Source organism: Heptranchias perlo, chromosome 8 (genome assembly GCF_035084215.1).
Source record: "Heptranchias perlo isolate sHepPer1 chromosome 8, sHepPer1.hap1, whole genome shotgun sequence".
In the NCBI taxonomy this organism is placed as follows: Eukaryota; Metazoa; Chordata; class Chondrichthyes; order Hexanchiformes; family Hexanchidae; genus Heptranchias; species Heptranchias perlo.
The window spans coordinates 14,838,089-14,857,521 of record NC_090332.1 but is presented as its reverse complement, the minus strand read 5'-3'; the positions used below and the strand labels follow the sequence as shown (position 1 = coordinate 14,857,521).

At 40.3% G+C, this 19,433-nt stretch overlaps 1 protein-coding gene across 2 annotated transcripts in view; it reads left to right on the top strand.

The window, feature by feature from the left end:
* The window catches only part of LOC137324441 (alpha-actinin-2), an 81,598-nt gene that overhangs the window by 39,022 nt on the left and 23,143 nt on the right, over positions 1 to 19,433 (top strand). For both annotated transcript variants that reach the window (XM_067988717.1, XM_067988718.1), the window contains exons 3-12: positions 1,442 to 1,561; positions 2,292 to 2,378; positions 2,979 to 3,066; positions 4,966 to 5,044; positions 8,974 to 9,055; positions 11,755 to 11,840; positions 14,327 to 14,419; positions 15,149 to 15,379; positions 17,557 to 17,704; positions 18,666 to 18,816. In XM_067988717.1, coding sequence (XP_067844818.1) covers positions 1,442 to 1,561; positions 2,292 to 2,378; positions 2,979 to 3,066; positions 4,966 to 5,044; positions 8,974 to 9,055; positions 11,755 to 11,840; positions 14,327 to 14,419; positions 15,149 to 15,379; positions 17,557 to 17,704; positions 18,666 to 18,816 — 1,165 coding nt within the window. The remainder of the gene's footprint in view (positions 1 to 1,441; positions 1,562 to 2,291; positions 2,379 to 2,978; positions 3,067 to 4,965; positions 5,045 to 8,973; positions 9,056 to 11,754; positions 11,841 to 14,326; positions 14,420 to 15,148; positions 15,380 to 17,556; positions 17,705 to 18,665; positions 18,817 to 19,433) is intronic.

Below are 19,433 nucleotides of genomic sequence, written 5' to 3'. Positions count from 1 at the left end.
ATTCTCAATATAGTCCAACCATATTTTTGTGATCTTCCTCTCAGTTCCGTTCCTTCTACATAACACTCTTCACGTAACTGCCATCATTCAACAACAACAACTTGCACTTATATAGTGCCTTTAACATAGTGAAACATCCCAAGGCGCTTCACAGGAGCATTATCAGCCACATAGAGATACTAGGACAGGTGACCAAAAGCTTGGTCAAAGAGGTAGGTTTTAAGGAGCATCTTAAAGGAGTAGAGAGGTGGAGAGGTTTGGGGAGGGAATTCTAGAGCTTAGGGCCATGGGGCCAATTCATTCTGTTTGCATGTCCAAATTACGAGTGGTTTTTCAGTGATTTAATCCACTACTATTTTGTATGATCCAGGTTTCTTTAAAGTTGTATTTCTAAGCCTTGGCAGCCAAGAAATGTCTAGAATATATTCTAGAATATAAAGTGGCAAAATGTGAAGTTATCTACTTTGGTAGGAAAAACAGAAATGCAGAGTATTTTTTAAATGGTGAGAGATTGGGAAATGTTGATGTTCAAAGGGACCTTGGGTGTCCTTGTACATGAGTCACTGAAAGCTAACATGCAGGTGCAGCAAGCAATTAGGAAGGCAATTGGTATGTTGGCCTTTATTACAAGAGGATTTGAGTACAGGAGTAAAGATGTCTTACTGCAATTATATAGGGCCTTGGTGAGACCCCACCTGGATTATTCTGTGTAATTTTGGTCTCCTTACCCTAAGAAAGGGTTAGGGTTAGAGGGAATGCAACGAAGGTTCACCAGACTGATTCCTGGGATGGCTGAATTGTCGTATGAGGAGAGATTGAGTAGACCAGGCCTGTATTCTCTAGAGTTAGAAGAACGAGAGGTGATCTCGTTGAAACGTACAAAATTGTTACAGGGCTCGACAGGGTAGATGCATGGAGGATGTTTCCCCTGGCGGGGGAGTCTAGAACCAGGAGTCACAGACTCAGAATAAGGGGTAGGCCATTTAGGACTGAGTTGAGGAGAAATTTCTTCACTCAGAGGATGGTGAATCTTTGGAATTCTCTACTGCAGAGGGCTGTGGAGGCTCAGTCATTGAGTTCATTCAAAACAGAGATAGATAGATTTCTAGATAATAAAGGCATCAAGGGATATGGGGATAATGCAGGAAAATGGCATTAAGGTAGAAGATCAGCCATGATCTTGTTGAATGGCGGAGCATGCTTGAGGGGTCAGATAGCCTACTCCTGCTCCTATTTCTTATGTTCTTGTGTTAGGCAAGTGACTTCTGCCACAAACGACCTTCGTTCATCTTCTGCCCTAAGGTATTATGTTTCACTCTCAAACATTAAAATGGGCTGAAGGAATTGTGAGGGGGAGGGGAGGATATAAACTGGAAAAAGAGAGGAATCATGCACTCACGGGACAAAAAAAATCATTTTACCCATTTCTTTATCTCTGTAGGTGAGCGGCTCCCAAAGCCGGACAAGGGCAAGATGCGCTTCCATAAAATTGCAAATGTAAACAAAGCATTGGATTACATTTCCAGCAAAGGAGTAAAGCTTGTTTCAATTGGTGCTGAAGGTAATTTGATCCAAAAGATTTAAGTGTTGCAAAAGTAACCCAGCGGCCGAGTGATCAAAAAAGGGACCGCTGGAAGCAGTTCCAAAAAAAAAAAGGGGCCCACCCCAGGATCAAATCTCATCCCCTCCCAGACCCAATCTACCGGCCGGTTCAGCGTAGGAGACTGCTAATTTTCTGCCCTCACTGACCGTTTGGTACCCGGAGCTCACCAATGGCATCTAAATAAGGCCAAAAGCCACATTTTGTTCGGGCCTCAAGCTGGCTGGGACTAGCATCAGAGCCATCGCTCCACCAACGTCTCATTCATTTTGGGTGCAAGTCGAATTTCTCATCTTATACCCTTCTGGACACAGAACACTCGGCTCTCTTGTGCAGGCCAGCTATGTGACTTTCTCGTTGCTGGATTGTTTGGACCTGTTGAGTTTGCAGTAGAGGCATTTTTATTTCACATTTGTTCCTTTTTTATTTTTGCTTCTGAGGACTGGGGTGTTACACACTGACAGTCAAGACGTTCCACAGTTGATGTGTTATGACATTCAAATTCAATTATTAACAATTGTGATGAACTTCCAGAGTCTGAGTGAAAATTAACAGTTGTTGATTAGGACATTTTTTTTGGCATGTAGGTTTTTGTTCTAATAGAATTAAATCTCTGTGAAGATTGGATATCACACTAACAATCTGCTCAACTATTTTCATGACTATTACATTTTTATTTCTTCTACTGTAGAAATAGTAGATGGGAATGTGAAGATGACTCTGGGTATGATTTGGACTATCATCCTCCGTTTTGCTATTCAGGACATATCTGTGGAGGGTAAGTGAAATGAGCTTCTATTTTCAATCCAATGCAACCCATACAACAAAAGCCTCAAGTTTACTGGGAGTCCTGTGGTGGTGATTCAAACATCAACAGATATAGATTAATAGTATCCAGACTTTTGAATCACAGTGTTGCTTGTATTTACACTGTGGCTAGAGGCTGGTGTTGAAGAAACAGGTAGAAACCACTGACTTTGGTGCTCATTGACCTCCACAGCAGCCCAGGTTTGCACAACTGGTTTGCAAGCTACTTCAGCAGTGCCATTAATGACAAATTTTAAATCTCACTGGGGAATCACACCCAGTTTGAAAATGACCTCAGCTGGGCTTTCATCTCCAGTGTAAAAAGAAAGTAAACGATAACATAGAGTTGCATTTGAAATCAGGAAAACTGTGACACAGGCATCCATCTTTTTCTGATCAAAAGTCAAACTTATGACAGGAAAGACTTTGCCCAGTGTCATGTAATTCTTGACACAAACACCTTTCTGACCATGTAATACCTGGTTGATTGAACATAGCTAATGAAACCTTTTTTTTTCTGGTGGTGTCACCTTTGTGTTTGTAAACTTGAAATACCGCTTTTCCTTCACAGAAACTTCTGCTAAGGAAGGCCTACTGCTCTGGTGCCAGAGAAAGACTGCTCCCTATAAGAACGTAAATGTGCAGAACTTCCATACAAGGCAAGTCGAGGAGCTATAGACGCCAATCTTAAGAGAAATCCATGTTATAATTAATGTGGTGCGCACGCATGCAGAATTGTGCACTGCCAGCTTGTGATGTTCTGTCCATTACCATAGACTGGGAGAGTGCGGTTTTACAATGTGTGCTCTCCTATGCACCAGGAATGCAGAGGTGGTGAAATCATTATCCCGTGGTTGCTTTTATTTTCAATGTAAATTTTTCTAACACAAACACTGACTACAGGCCTGGCCCAGCATACATTAATTTTGGATTTATTTTACCACAATACTGCTGAAATGATAGCTCAGTGCAATCAGATTAGTTGTATTTTGTTGCTTTGAAAGGCACATTCGTGGAATTTTAAAAATCAAGCACAGTTCACGAGAATTTGCTGAGGCTGTTAAGATGAAACCTAGATTGTTTGTGACATTGCTCGTCCTCGCTCGTAACTTAGCTTTGGCAATGCACTCAAAACATAACAATCTACAGGAGGAGAGTTAGATGGGGCAAGTTGAGCTGTGTTTTTATTCTGAGGTGTTCAAACTGATGCTTCAAAAGGAAAAATTCAAGAACTCAGTGAACAGTAACACACTCAGACTGCCCATACTTGGATCCACCGGATTGCGTTTTTAATACTTTCATTAAAGAATATAGACAGTTCAAAGATTTGTTCAATAAAATTATAATGCCGTCCGTACTGAAGTATTCAGGTTTTAGAAATAGTGATACAGAATGACACTACATTTTGAAAGTTTCAGAGAAATGAGGGCACTTGCCTCACACCTATGTTTGAAGCCGAAGTGCAGTGGAGTCTAGCATGTCGATCGTCTCATGATAGGGATGTTTCATCTATTCTGAGCCTGATACTCAATTCATCTCCAGCTGCAGAAATCAGGAATGACTGCAGCCCTTTCCCTTGAACATCATCTTCTAGTTGAGTTGTGGAGGATCACTGACATTGGACCAGGAGAAGAGGCTGCTTACTTATTTTTAGTAATGGATATTTACAATTAGAGAATGAGAGTGAAAAGGGACTGAAGGGGGAAAGGAGGTTAATATGAATTGTCGGAGGGGATGGAAGGGAGACTATTGTGCAAATAGGTTTATAATTGAGAGTTAATATTCACATCTTTTTAAATTGTTTGGTTGAACATAATTATCCTAATCACTGGAAACCTCATTTAAATAAGTTAAGCCGACTCCCTTGACCTTAGCGTGCATTAACAGATTTGAAAAGAGATCTGGTATTATTGATTTTTATTGGATTGTGCTCCTTTAGTTTTTTTCCACCCATTTTGAAAGTTCTTTTTCCCACTTTGGCATGCCAAGGATTGCCTCTGTGAAACAGGTCAGAACCAATAAAAGGGCAGGACAGTACTGACCCTCCCAAAATGGAGAGCTGACGTGAACTAAAATCATCCACAAAAAGAAAGAAGGAACCATCTTTCTGTTAATACTTATTTACCTTCCCATTTGGAGATTATGTATAATTATATCTCTTTTACTCACAAGAATATAAAGAATGTTTGCATACTTCAAAAAATAATGGCAATTGATTATTTTTATTTATATTTAAAAGTGTACTTCGAGAATGAATCACCTCCACTTAATTTATTTTTGTAAAAATTACTGATAGCATCTTAAACCTGTGTATCGTTAAGATAATCCTCCTAACGTATAGTAATTTCAGTGAGCTAATAAGGATGCAGCAAGCTACCATTGTGAAGGATGAGTCATCAGATTTACAGATTTTTAAAAAAATGTTAAGATGTTGACATGCATGTGTTAGGTGCTCATTTACTTTGGCAAGGAAATTCACTTTAGCAGAAGAATATTTTGAATGAAATATGGTGCTATAATTTATGCTTAAATTCTTGTTTACTCCTCTCATGGTAAAGCTGGAAAGATGGCCTTGCATTCTGCGCGCTCATCCACAGACATCGACCTGACCTTATTGACTACTCCAAGCTACAAAAGGTCATCTGTCTGATTGACAGCATGCTGATGTGCAGTATGTGCTGCTTGCTTTTTTGCATGGTTCTGATGGAGGAGGTGGCCTGCATTAACTAAGGTGGACAGTTCTGATTACTATGTGTAGTAATTACATATAGTACAGCACAACCTGATTTCCAAAGGTTCTTGAGAATATGTGTTGAATATGTTTGTGTTTTTGCTTGATTATAAATTGCATTCATTTGCTTAAATGTATGTTCCCCTCCCCCCACAACATACATCCACTGGTATTAGTGATATCACTGCTTACAGTGTGACAACGAATTTATTGCTCTCATGGAGTAAAACAATTAGTACTGCCACTCCTACAGATTTTTCCAATTTCATATTCCTGCTGACAGTTAGTTCCTGGTCTTTTGTGATTCTGCCCCTTTCTATCTCCCTGCATAATTGGTAATGTTAAGGCTGCAGATTGCAGCCAATATCCTTTGTGATCAGTTGGTAGAGTGTTTACGTCAGCTGGCCACGGATGTCCATGTGTAACGCACAGATGTAACGGGGAAAACGTTTCTGCAGTTACTTCAAGGATCTTTCAGTTTGAACTGAATTATACTTGCATACAAAAACCAAAAATGCTAGAAATGTACAGTATCTGTGAAGAGAAAAAGGTTAAAATTTTAGATATAAGCCTCTATTGGTTCTGATAAAGGTTTATATCCAAAACATTAACCTATCTTTTTTCTTTATAGATGCTAAGAGACCTTTTCTGCATATCCAGCACTTTTTGTTTCTGTTTTGGATTTCCAACATTTGCTGGTGGTTATTTTTGTGATTGTAGATGCCATATAAAATCTGTAACAATTTTATAATTAGCACTTGGAGGCACTTACCTCTGTGTTGAGAATATGTTCTGAAAACTCACCCTTTTGCTTCAGAATTGCCAGGTGCTAGCAAATTATCACAGACATTGGTGCATGTACCTCCCAGCACTGTCTACTCAGAACCCACGCAGGGATATCAAGAAAACTAAATGTTGTCAGAAGAACAGTGTATTCCAAGCTGCTCTCTGCTCATTGAATGTAATCAGTGATTGGGAAACACAATACTTCATTGGTAAGGAGTGGAGTGGCTTGAGGAATGTCTTGGCTCAGTCGGTAGCGCCCTTGCCCTTGAGTCAGATGGTTGTGGGTTCAAGTCCCACGCCAGAGACTTGAGCACATAATCTAGGCTGATACTCCAGTGCAGTACTGAAGGATTGTTGCACTGTTGGAGATGCTCTTTTGGATGAGATATTAAACCTCTCAGATAAAAGGTTCTATGGCACTCTTCAAACAAGAGCGTGCGAGTTCTCCTGGTATCCTGGCCAACATCTATTCCTCAAACAAACATCACTAAAACAGATTATCTGATCATTTATCTAATTGCTGTTTGCGAGACCTTGCTGTGCACAAATTGGCTGCCGTGTTTCCTACATTACAACTGTGACTACACTTCAAAAGTACTTCAATGTCTGTAAAGCGCTTTAGGACATTGTGAAAGGCATTACATAAATACAAGTCTTTCTTCTTTCCTTGTCTCTCTTTTTAAAAAAAAACTTTGCGACTCTGTTACATTGAAGAGAAATCCTGCACGATAACTGACCCCCTTTGATAAATGGGAAAGTATGTGACAATATTTCTGTTATGAAAAGTAATGTAATATGATTTTATATGTCATAATAAATTTGATATAGGTTAACTAAAATGACCAAAATATATCCAAAAACTGCTGGAGGAAAGTTCTAAGTGCAACAACTCAGTGTTTGATGTAGTATGAACTTCCGAAATAGCAACCATGGTACTTGCTGTAACATGAACTGAATCTTCATAAAAGAATCCCACATGATTATACAACCTTTTTAAATGGTAATTTGGTCAGCTTTTCTCACTGAAATCATGTCCTCATTTATTGAACTTGTATATCTGTTGCGGGGAATCTACCCAAACTTTGTGGGGGATGGAAGACTTTTTTATAGTCACTATGGATTAACAACAGTGTTAATATAGTTATACTGAAACGCCCTTGCATTGCAAATAACCCAGTCCCTGCAATTTGGGATGGGATCTACAGCCAACCATGTTGGATGGACGGGGGTTCTGCTCCACCACTCTTCCGCCAATGGAATGGCTCCCCATGGTATTTTGGGCCCATACTGACCAGGGGTAATATTCCTGCTGTCGTTACAATGGTGCTTGTGCACAAAGACTAGTAGAAATCTTCGGCTCTAGTTTGTTCTTGAATAACATATTGGACAATTCCTCTGTGCTACATATTGAAGGTAACTTGAAAGTTCATTGTCAATATTATAATTAACAAAAAAAAATGTGTCCAGCTGACACATTACTTTTCTCCCTTTTTCTGTCCTGTCTTTTTCCCACACTATCTTGCTCATCAGTTGTTTGTCTTTAATCATTTTCATTTTTCATATCAAACATCATGTTACTATCCTTTTTCTTCTCTCACTGCATGCTTACTGATATGTCCTGTTGCCCCATTGTGACTGGGTTGGCGTGTGGCTATGCATGTAGCTGGAAGAATAGACGAGCATTTAATGCCCTTGTTCACAGACACAGACCTGATCTGATTGATTATGACATGCTGCAAGAGGTATTTAACATGCATCTGCCTTTAAGCTTATTGCAAAAAATGCTTTAATGTTGTCGCATGTTGAAAAAGCAGTCTGTTAAGAAAAGTTATTGGGGTAGATTTTGACTTTGTACGATAGTGTAAAACAGGTGTTAGCAAATCGGCAGTCCCTTTTACATCTCCCGCTTTAAATTTGCATTGAAGTCAAAGGAAATAAAAATCGGGAGAGATGTAAGCTGGGCTGCCGATTCGCTATCACCCGTTTTACACTATCGTACAAAATCAAAGTCTGCTATTTTGCATTTGTGAGGCTAGTGATCAACCAGTACAGATTTCCGCTAATATTTGGTATGCTGTACCAACATCGGTGCTGGGGATACAGGAGCAGTACAAGAACCAGACTTGTATCCCCAGCACTGATGTTAGTACAGGAACAGTACAAGAAGCAGACTTGTACCAACATCAGTGCTGGGGACGCTAAATCAATACAAGGTTCAGGGCTGTACAGTATCAATATTGGGATTACTGGACCATTACAAATATCAGAGCTCTACCCAAGCAGCAGTACTTGGTTACCGATCCATTATAAGTGCTCAGAAATGATTGAGAATCCTTAAAATTATCAGACTTTTGATCAAATGCAAACCCAAAAAGTGTATTTCATTGCTTGCACCTAGCGTTTCTGTACTGATGTATTTTACTCTTGGCTGAATAAGACTGATTCTACTGCTGACAGAAGCAGCTAGTAAGAAGACTGTACAGATAATGCTGCATGTGTGCCGAAAGGCCATTCATTCTCCATTATGCTTCATTTCTGCACTATGTTTCAGGTGTGCGTCCTTGCAGTCGAACTAGGCTTTTCTGACTTGCTACTCAGAAGCAATGTTACTAAAGACAGGAAGTACCTATTGTATACTGCAAGAAATCATGGTCCACTGATTTCTGTTGAACCTCTTCTTTAATATTGTACAGAAACGATAATTCAGGTTTACATCTTGGAAATATAACTGTACACAACATCAGATGTTTTTGACATGGACTTCTTGTCCTCAATAACATCTTTGTCTATCAACAAAATGGCATCATGCCTAGTTTAAGAAAGCTGTGGCTGTCCATATAGTTTCTGATGTCAGCAGTTACTTAATTGGATATTAACCAAAATTGGTTGTAGTGATTAGTAAATGCTACACTCAGCTACAATTACAATTTTGGTCTATTTGCCATTCAAGTAGTCAAATTGATTGGAGATGTAGATGATTGAATGTTGATATTTTAATTTGCTGTCAAGGCCCATATTACTGAGTAACAACATTGTCTTCTAAATGTAGGATGATGCTGTTTACAACCTGAACCTTGCCTTGGAGGTTGCAGAAAAAGAACTGGATATTCCTAAGATGCTGGATGCAGAAGGTAATGTGTAGTTCAATACTGAAGTTCTGAAATTCCTATTGTAACCTCTATTGGAATAAAAATATAAATACTATGGGGTAGAAATTGGACCTTGTTGTGTCTGTTTTCCCACTGGGAAATTGGTTAGCAACGAGTGGAGCAGATGCAGGGCCTGCTCCTTAGGATTCTTCAGCAGTCGATTAGGCTGCAGTGGCCATCAACAAAAGGTACTTTTTTAAAATAATGTCCAAAAATATTGTTCCCCTGACTCCACAGTACTTGTGATCGGTCTTGTCCCTCCCCCACAACCCCCCAGTTGCCTTTCCAAGCCCCCTCCCGGAACTTACCTTAGGGCCGCTGCTGGCAAGGTAAGTGACCCGACGTTCTTCTTTTTAAAATGGGTGCAGAGGTGCATCAGGCGCCGGCAGCTCACCCAAATAATATAAATGAGGCCCAATTTTTATCCCATAGAGTTTATGGAAAGGCACAAGTACATTGAGGGAGATAAGCGTCTTTCAGAAATGGAAGAACAGAGTTTGAGTGAAAGTTTCCTGAAGTTAACCCCATGTTTTGTTGTTTTCTTGAAACTGGGAACATGTATTTTTACAGTGTTCATGAAATAATAGAACATAAAAAGACATTAAAAGAAGACATTTGATGCGGAGGAAATAATAAATCTGCGCACTAATAAACAGGCAAGATTAAATATAAACTATTCCTCTGGTGGGAGAGTCCAGAACAAGGGGGCATAACCTTAAAATTAAAGCTAGGCAGTTCAGGGGTAATGTCAGAAAGCACTTCCTCACACAGAGTAGTGGAAATCTGGAACTCTTTCCCAAAAAACTGGGTCAGTTGAAAATTTCAAAACTGAGATTGATAGAATTTTGTTAGGCAAGTGTATTAAGGGATATGGAATCAAGGCTGGTAGATGGAGTTAAGATACAGATCAGCCTTGATCTAATTGCATGATGCAGGCTCGAGGAGCCTACTCCAGTTGCCATGTTCCTATTTGTTTCCTTTCTCTCTCCCTCTTTTTCTGGCGAGAAGTACATGTTGGCAGCTATCCATAGCGACACACGAAAGATTGGAAAAAAAACCACTGGCTCCGAAAACCCATAGAGGGGCGATTTTCGTATTCTTACCACCCCCTTTATGCTGAAAAATGGGCCAATAAAAGGGATTGTTACAGGCCCCTCCAAAATTGGGCCCAAATTTTTTACTTTTCACTTTGCAGCAATAAGTCACTTGTCCTAATACACTGTCCAAAAGCTGATTGTGGTCCCCATGTTATGCACTCATCACATGTCTATCATATGGATGGTGCGTTGGAGAGGTTGCCTGTTGTTTAGCTGCTGTACTTATCTGAGACAGTCTGAAACGAATACCAGCATCCCAGTACAGCTTGTCCTGCCATAAAATGTCCTCCTCCTCAATGGTGAGTATACAACCTACCCAGTGAACAAGAGTTGGCACAGCCATGCCCAAGCCAGGTATATGTGAATCATCTGCTTTTGCTCAGTGCGCGCTTTAAATTAAATGAATGACGGTAACTGATTTATCCAAGTTTTTCTTGTCCAAAATAAGTTGCAATCTACCAGTCTGATTTGGTATTTAGTAAAAAAGTAACAATTTTCTTTTTAAACAGATATTATAAATACAGCAAGACCTGACGAAAGGGCTGTTATGACTTATGTTTCCTGTTACTACCATGAGTTTTCAGGTGCACAGAAGGTGAGGTCAAAACCTATGGGCTACCCCAGACCTTTAACCTTCAACCTACTGATTTCCAGCTTCTACATCTCCCGTTGTGTCCTCTGCTGGATTGGTCATGTTATTTTTTTATGTTTCTTATTTTTTAATCTCATGTTCTTTTCTTTTCAATAATTTTAGTTCCTGGCTTCAGGTATTTCCCTTTTACCACCTGCACTGATCTATGTTTTTTTTTCTTTCAGTTTCTGGTGCTGCTGCAATTGTCAGTGCTAAACAGTGATCTCCATCTCCAAAGAAGTCTCCAATTCCTTCTGATCTAATATACATTAGAGGACTCTTAATAGACACCCTGTTGATGGGCCTATTCAGATAACATTAATATTTTTGCATACACACACCAGTGAATTCCCTGTACATTCTACTACATCAGCTTCATAAGAACATAAAAGATAGGAACAGGAGTAGACCATTTGGCCCTTCGAGCCTGTTCCGCCATTCATTGAGATCATGGCTGATCTGATTCTGGCCTCAATTCCACTTTCCCGCTTGTTCCCCATATCCTTTGACTCCCTTGCCGATCAAAAATTTGCCTAACTCAGCCTTGAATATATTCAATGACTTAGCCTCCACCGCTCTTTGGGGCAAAGAATTCCAAAGGTTCACAACCCTCTGAGAAGAAATTTCTCCTCATCTCCATCTTAAATAGGCGGAGCTAAGGAGACATTTCTGAATGAAAGGAGCACTTTATGCAACCATGGAGTTTTTCTCTTAAGAGGCCTCTAATGAAGTGAAGGCTACAGTTGACTCCGTTGGTTAATTTTAGCAAACTAGTAGGAATGAGTAGTGACAGTTGGGAAGTACCATTTGCTGAAATTAGAAAATGGAGAAAACTGGAACCCTGCAATTCTTCCAAGGTCAAATGGGGATTACTTATTTCCACCTGGTTTATTCCATCCCTGATCTTGTGCTTTCCCTTCTCCTGCTACTTTATTTTTTATCCTCCTCACCAGATATTGTGAACACACCCAAGCCTGACGAGAGGGCTCTTATGACGTATGTTTCGTGTTTCTATCATGCTTTTGCTGGAGCAGAGCAGGTACTCACAATGTTGTGTTCCATGTGATGATTTGGTGCCTGCAAAGTGCTTGTTTTTGTGTGTGCGAGTGTGTGTATTTTATAACTATACAATACTTTGTAAAATAAGGGATAGGTGTAGACAGACACCTTAGTGCAGTCATGCCAAAATGTATAATTTTAATACAATGCTTAAAGGATTTCTGCATTCTAAGATAAGAATTCAGATCAACAGCAAACACCATAGAGGGACTATGATAGCTCAATGAGCAGTTGGACCCCATGGTATAATGAACTGTATAGACCAGGAAGGTCCCAGGTTAGCCCCAATTGTGCTGAGTTAACTGATGTCTGTTAGGATAGTAGTATAACCACTATAATTGGTCTCAACGAACTTGGACTAGGGAGGCAAAAACTGAGGCCTCATGGTGTGTGGCCGAGGATCAAGCTCAGCTATGAAGTCCTCCTTGGTCTGCCTAACAGTACTCGTTGTCTAAGTTCATAAGTGAAGAACTTGGATGAAATACTGGAACACTGGATGCCATGGAACCATATGCCAGCGTGAATTAGCACCTTCTGAGAAGGAGGGAAGAAATGCGGAGAACATTGGACAAAAAGAATTCTTTTTAACTGAGCAGCTTGCATCCTATGCTGATCTCTGTGCCCAATTTTCCAATCTGCACATCTGTTGAGTGAGACTTCTCACTGGGAGCACAATCTCACAATTTTGAGGCTCCAGAGTTGGTATTCTGCCTTTGTGTTTAACACTCCTAAGGCTGCTTTTACTCAATACGTATTGATGTTGTCGAGTTTTTGAAAAGTAAACAATCTCCTATGGCATTGGACATGGAGCGTGAAGAATAAGTGGAGTATTCAGGTCAAGGTTAGAGAGCGGTGGGATAATTGAATCGAGACGGGGAGGGACAGATGGGAGGAGGGAGAGAGAGAGGGAGGAGTGTAATATTGTAATGATAGTCTGAGGCTGCAGTCCATGTTAATGTATCAGAAATTAGGGTTCTATACGTGGAGCCAAACACCTACAAGTTTATTAAGGGTTACATAAACATACTCATAGACAACACCCCGGAACACAGAGATGCTTTGCTTTTGAAGATCACACCTTACAGTCGTTGAGCTCAACTTTCTAGGTCTCTTCTGTTTCATCTTCTTCTAATCTCATTACAATTTTGCCATTTTTATATCATTACTTCACATGATCTTGATCCATATTGCACCAGTTCTCACCAGTCTTTATCAAGAAGTTCCAGGCTTACTAAACACCTATCACCCAAGGCTTTCTTTCAGATGTCAGTGGTCCTGAAGACTAGCAGGTGTTTAGGTTTAAGCAAAGCATAGAATGTATCTATTGTGGCTGCACTACAAGTAAGTTAGTCTCTAAGCATATATGAATTTGTGAGCAAGTTCAGAATTAAATGTTTTCAGTGTTTTATTTAACCTTGAGGCCAGGCTGTCTGTGACCTCTGCCATGGTCATCAAAGTTCTTCAGGCTTTTAACTTTATGCCTTAGTATAAAATGGATTTCTAACTTACAAAATGCTCCTAATCCCCTAACAAGAGGGAGAGGGGATGGAGTGAGTTGGGTTGGGGGCAGGGAGAAGAGAGGAGGATGGGGAAAAGGGGATGGGGAAGGGAGGGGTGATGAGAGATAAAGAACTGCTCTAGGAGTTTCCAGTGGCTAAAATGATGCACAATGGGGGATGACTGAAATGAAGACCAAAAATAAGGCTGGCCATATAGGAGGTTTAACTGGCTGGATTTCTGGGGAACCCAGGATTGTGTCAGACTTTCCTCAAAAGTGATGTCAGGATGCAGGGCAGGCAGAAGTGGTGCCTGTTATCCCCTCTCCTTTTCCCCCCCTCGCCCCAATTGTAAGTTGCCGGTGCAGCAAAGAAGGGTGGGAGACCAGTCAGGCAGGTTGTGCCCCAACTTATGGCCCCTTTGCTCCAGGGACACCTGATCTGCCAAAAACAAGTGGAAGTTCTAAGCGTATGTTAGAAAGAGTTTCAGACCTAGAACAACAACCTTTGCCATTAATTAAGTTAGACATCAAAGTATAAATCATACTGGCATGACACGTATATGCACGTGCACATACACACACCATACTAAACATTTTTCTTGCTAATAGCAGAGTGCATTACATTTAGCATTGCCAGGACTTTTCACTTATTGGTTAACAGTTTTGTGTCGGTTTATGCTATTTTCATTCTAACATGGTACTAACATCTTTTTGATTACATCTGACCTATGGAAGCTTTGGAACAAATATATTTTTGTGTGATCAATAAATGCAGGTTTTGCTTCACTTCTGGAATTCTGATGGTGATTTGCTGTTTCCCATAGTGAATACTCATTGATTCAAGTGAGCTGCTCACTGCCAAATTCTGCTCGTGAAGACGATTCAGAACATGCTTCAATTACATTTTGCTGTTATGTTTTGTGCACACATAGATTTTTCTCTCAGGTGTGGTTTATTTTTCAATATAGGCTGAGATGGCAGCCAACAGGATTTGTAAGATACTAGCAGTGAATCAGGAGAATGAAAAATCAATGGAAGACTATGAGAAGCTGGCCAGTGAGGTAAACTGAGAGACGTTCTGATAAATGTAAATGAGTTTTGCCTTTTTTCCCCTTTTCATTTTACCACTTTATTCAGTAGAGTTCAAAAGAAAGTATTGGCAATTGAGGCTGACCCTTTGCAGAGACAAAATATTAAAGTTTATATCAAAACTTTAATTGCACTTGTGGGAAATAGGCAAGATGCAGCTTTGACCCTTACCACAACTTGGATGCTGATCTGAGCTGCAGTTCTGTTGGGAGGCAACAAGGCCAGGAGAGGTGGAGGAGAGAAATACAAAACAATTATCCCGGGCTCCAAGTTCTGCACGTTCCTAGTGGCTGGTCAGAGCTACATTAGCAGAAGTCTGGGACTCGTAGCTCCCTCCCATCCCCCTTCAGCCGCAGGTGTTGTATGACCTCGGAAGACCAGAGAAGTACAGGAAAAGAAAAATTGTCCCTCGTGGGGATGGGACAGTTTGTTAGGTTTAAAACGTTTCTCCTCTCTCCAATTTATTGACTAGCTTTACCTGCTTGCATACACATCTATAGGTATATTTTCCTCCAGTTGCTATTGTGAGCAGAAGAGTCTTTGTGAGTATGAAACAAGGAAACCCCCTTCATACATTAGTGACCAGAGAAAATATACCCATAGATGTTGGGAGTGATGGGGACAAAGGTACGAGGTTAGCCAGAAACACTTGAATGTGCATGATAACGCTAGTTCTTAAACTGAGTTTCTGTCCCTGCCAGCTGCTGCTATGGATTCAGAGGACCATCCCCTGGCTGGAAAATCATACCCCTGAAAAGACAATGCAAGCTATGCAGCAGAAATTGGAGGATTTCCGAGACTACCGTCGTTTGCACAAACCTCCCAAAATCCATGAGAAATGTCAATTAGAAATCAACTTCAACACACTGCAAACCAAACTGAGGATCAGCAACAGGCCTGCGTTCATGCCTTCTGAGGGCAAGATGGTTTCAGTAAGTTGACTAAAATTCCCATGGTAGATTTTCAGTTTCAGTAAGTTGACTAAAATTCCCATGATAGATTTTCAACTTACCGCCCAGGCTTCGTAGATAAGCTGCCCCATTATAGGAACCACCTGATTTTCACTGATCGCTGATACCAACAATAACAACACCAACTTGCATTTATATAGCGCTGTTAATGTAGTAAAATGACCCAAGGCACTTCACAGCAGTGTTATCAAATCAAATTTGACACTGAGCCATATAAGGAGATTTTTTTTTGATGATTGACAGTCCCTTTTATTGTCTTAATAGAAAGGGTCACCAGTGATTTATAAGTTTAAAAACTTAACAGTACCGTGTTACAGGATGGTAGTGAATGCCTTGAACAGGGCACGCGTGGTAAAAAAAACCCATCACAGATAGTTAAAAATTCAATTGCAACATTCATAGTGCCACCACTTTCAGGTTCTCAAATCAGGAGACAGATCTACACATCAATAAATAAAGGCAGCAGATGCTGTAGCTGAACATTACTTGGCTGTGGCAGATTTAAGGTAAGCTATCAAGACTTCATGCTCACTCTTCTTCCGGAGACCTACAAAAATCATTTTTGTTCCTGGGAAATATTTCTTCAGATTCTCCAGGTACTCCCTGAGCGTGTCCTCACCCCAGATAATACCTTGCTGCCAGCCGCACACACTCACAATCAAGCTTAGTCATCATCACAAGTACTGACTTGGTGAAAGTATTGAGCCTGAAACTGTCGGTAACTAACTTCACAGTTAGTGTGACTGCACTGCACAGTGGATGGCAAAGTAATGCTGTTTTCATCACTGATATTAATTCAGCTCCATCACAGTAAATTCTCCCAATTAATATCCCCATGATATTATCAATGATTAGTAGAGAGAGCACAGCAAAAGAATGTTAGTGAGGATTCTTTAACTACAGAATTCGTTTTCTAAAAGGTAGTCTGGTAATCTCCATCTCTTTTTTAAAAAAAAAACTTGGGTGGTACCATGGGGATGTACATTGCACATAGTCTGTTGGAACGAGCAGGCTCTGTGGTTTCAATGGACTTCATATTTCCTTATCTTTTAATCAAATCCGCCCTCTCATGGGATATAAATCAAATTCCACAAATTACAATATCGTACTTAATCTTGAAAATGTTGGAAACACTCTGCAGGTCAGGGAGCATTTGTGGAGAGAGAAACAATTAACGTTTCAGGTCGATTACCTTTTGTCAGAACTGGAAGAAGTACAGATTCAACAGTTTTTAAGCAAGTACAGAGCCTGGGAAGGTGGTGGTGGGTGGGGGGGGGGGGGGTGAGGAAAGAACATCGACCTGAAACGTTAACTCTTTCTTTCTCCACAGATGCTGCCTGACCTGAGTGTTTCCAGCATTTTCTGTTCTTATTTCAGATTTCCAGCATCCACAGTATTTTGCTTTTGATTTCGTTCTTAATCTTGTTTCTTTAAGGAGCATACCTAAAAATGATACAGGAGTCTATGCAATAAGTGGTCTATAGTTAAATCCTAATTAAATAGCTACACTCTTGTACTGTAAATTGCTTGTTAATATATGTAGAATAACAAATGGAAGTGAATTACAGATATTAATGCAGTGCTGAGTTTGGTTGAGGGCTGGTGAAGACTAAATCAATCTATCACCCTCTTCCCCTTTCTCTCCCTTTGTCTCTTTCTTCATTCTCCTGGGTGTCTGCCAGTATTTTCTGCATTAACCCAACATTGCCAAAGCTCACAATTTCATTAATAGTTTTCTGATTTTGCACTATTGACGTTTTATACATATTAAGACAAGTTATGAGAGAGGCAATTTCTCAGTCAGTATGAATCACATGGATTAAAACAGTGCAAAATCATTAATGAAAATGTGAGTGTTAACAACACTGAAGTGAAAAAGATAAGAGTTGAGAAGATAGGGACTAAAATATCTGTCAGTGTTTTAATACTAAAATACTGAGCAGAGGCCAAGTGCTTTCTAATGTGGAGGAAAGGAAGATCCAGGAGAGGAGTGGGAGGAGAGAGTCTTTGAGCTTCTCTCATGTTCTGTTGATCAGTTCAGGGTTGTTTTAACATATTCCTAGGAGTGGATTTGCATTTGTGATCACAGTTGCTAGAGGAAAATTTAAAAAGATTCAGTTCTTCCCTTTTGTATCCAGGATATTGCAGGTGCTTGGCAGCGTCTTGAGCAGGTAGAAAAGGGCTATGAAGAATGGCTTCTGAATGAAATAAGGAGATTGGAGCGTCTGGATCACCTCGCTGAGAAATTCCGTCAGAAAGCTACGATTCAGGAAATGTGGGCACATGGTAAGGAACCACCTGAAAGGTTAGTGTAACAAAATATAGCTTGTGTGTGTGTATTTCCATCGTAGTAAGTTTTATGTCTGTCGGATCCCAGCAGCGTTGTTGCTGATTGGTCCATGCTAAACAAATGGTCACATGGTCACCAGTCATTTCCAGATAATCAATTCCTGAAAAAACAGACGATGAGGCCATACTGCTCTCCATTCCGTGGCATACCTGTGCTCCACTCACTCCACAGTCTCTCTGCTTCCAGGCCTCCGTGCATATCTGCCTGCCCCAGCATTGCAGTAAAGAAAGACTTGCATTTATACAGCTCCTTTCATGATCTCAGGATGTCCCAAAGCACTTTACAGCCAATGAAGTACTTTTGGCAGTGTAGTCACTGTTGTAATGTAGGGAAACATGGCAGCCAATTTGCACACAGCAAGGTCCCACAAACAGCAATGAGGTAAATGACCAGATAATCTAGATGATGTTGATTGAGGCCAGGACACGGGGAGAACTCCACTGCTCTTCTTTGACATAGTGACATGGGATCTTTTACTCCTCATTAGCAGCAGTTCTGTGATTGTCATGGCTTTCTCCACACCCAGCCCACCCCAGCTCGACTAAACCTTCCCACTACTTTCAAACAAGCGTATTGAACCAACTCAACTGCACTCCCACGCTTATCCCCACCAGTGGCTCAGCTGTGATCATTGACACATGAGATACACCAGTTTGTGTATATGTAATCTTATAAGAACTTATGATCTGTTAATAGTGAGTAGCGGATAAAACACCAATAACTTTTTTAATAAAAGAACCCAATAAATCACATATTAAAATAACGCTGCCTTGATTTCACTCTTTTTAAGGAAATATTTGGCCTCCATCAACCATCCCTTCATCCTGATTTTGAATTATAAGTTCAAAATACTTGGAGAAAGTTAACCTGTCTAATATAGGCTCTTTGTTTCCCCAGGGAAAGATTACTTGTTGATGCAAAAAGACTATGAATCTGCCTCGTTGGCTGAAGTACGGGCTTTGCTGAGAAAGCATGAGGCATTTGAGAGTGACTTGGCTGCACACCAAGACCGAGTGGAACAAATTGCTGCCATCGCACAAGAACTGAAGTATGTTCCATTTGCAGGCTGACAGCTGGTGATATTTCAGTGATAATCGGCTTCCAAATAATCACGTACTGTGTAGGAATTCCAAAGGACAGCATAATAAGATTGTTGGCTTTACCCTAAAAAACCTAAACACATTTGAGCTTTTAACTCAGTTACTTAGGGAAAAGGATTCTACTCCAAATTAAACATTTTAAAAAACTGAATTCCTTGTAAGGAAATTATTATGACACCAATGTCACCTCACTTGTAATTTTTTCTGGCTACTCCAAAGTAAAATACCTTTTATATAAAAAAAGTGATTAAAAATTACAGTGAAATTAACAAGCCAAGCTAGTTAAGTTTGGGAAGGCCGAGTTCCACACACATTACTGAAACGTGGAGTCCTGTTCTCTGCTCTTCTGCGGCCAGAATATTCTTTCCATGGTTACCAGGAAATGTAAACTGAGTTGTTCCAATGATAACTGAAGAAAGTGAGTGACTTGAAGTAACTGCATCAGCATAAACCACTCTACATATTATCTCATTAATAGCACCATCAGTGGTTGAAATCCACTTGCTGTTTGATGCTTTGATCTCAAATCTCTAGCATCAGAAGATCAAAGGGACAACAGAAATTC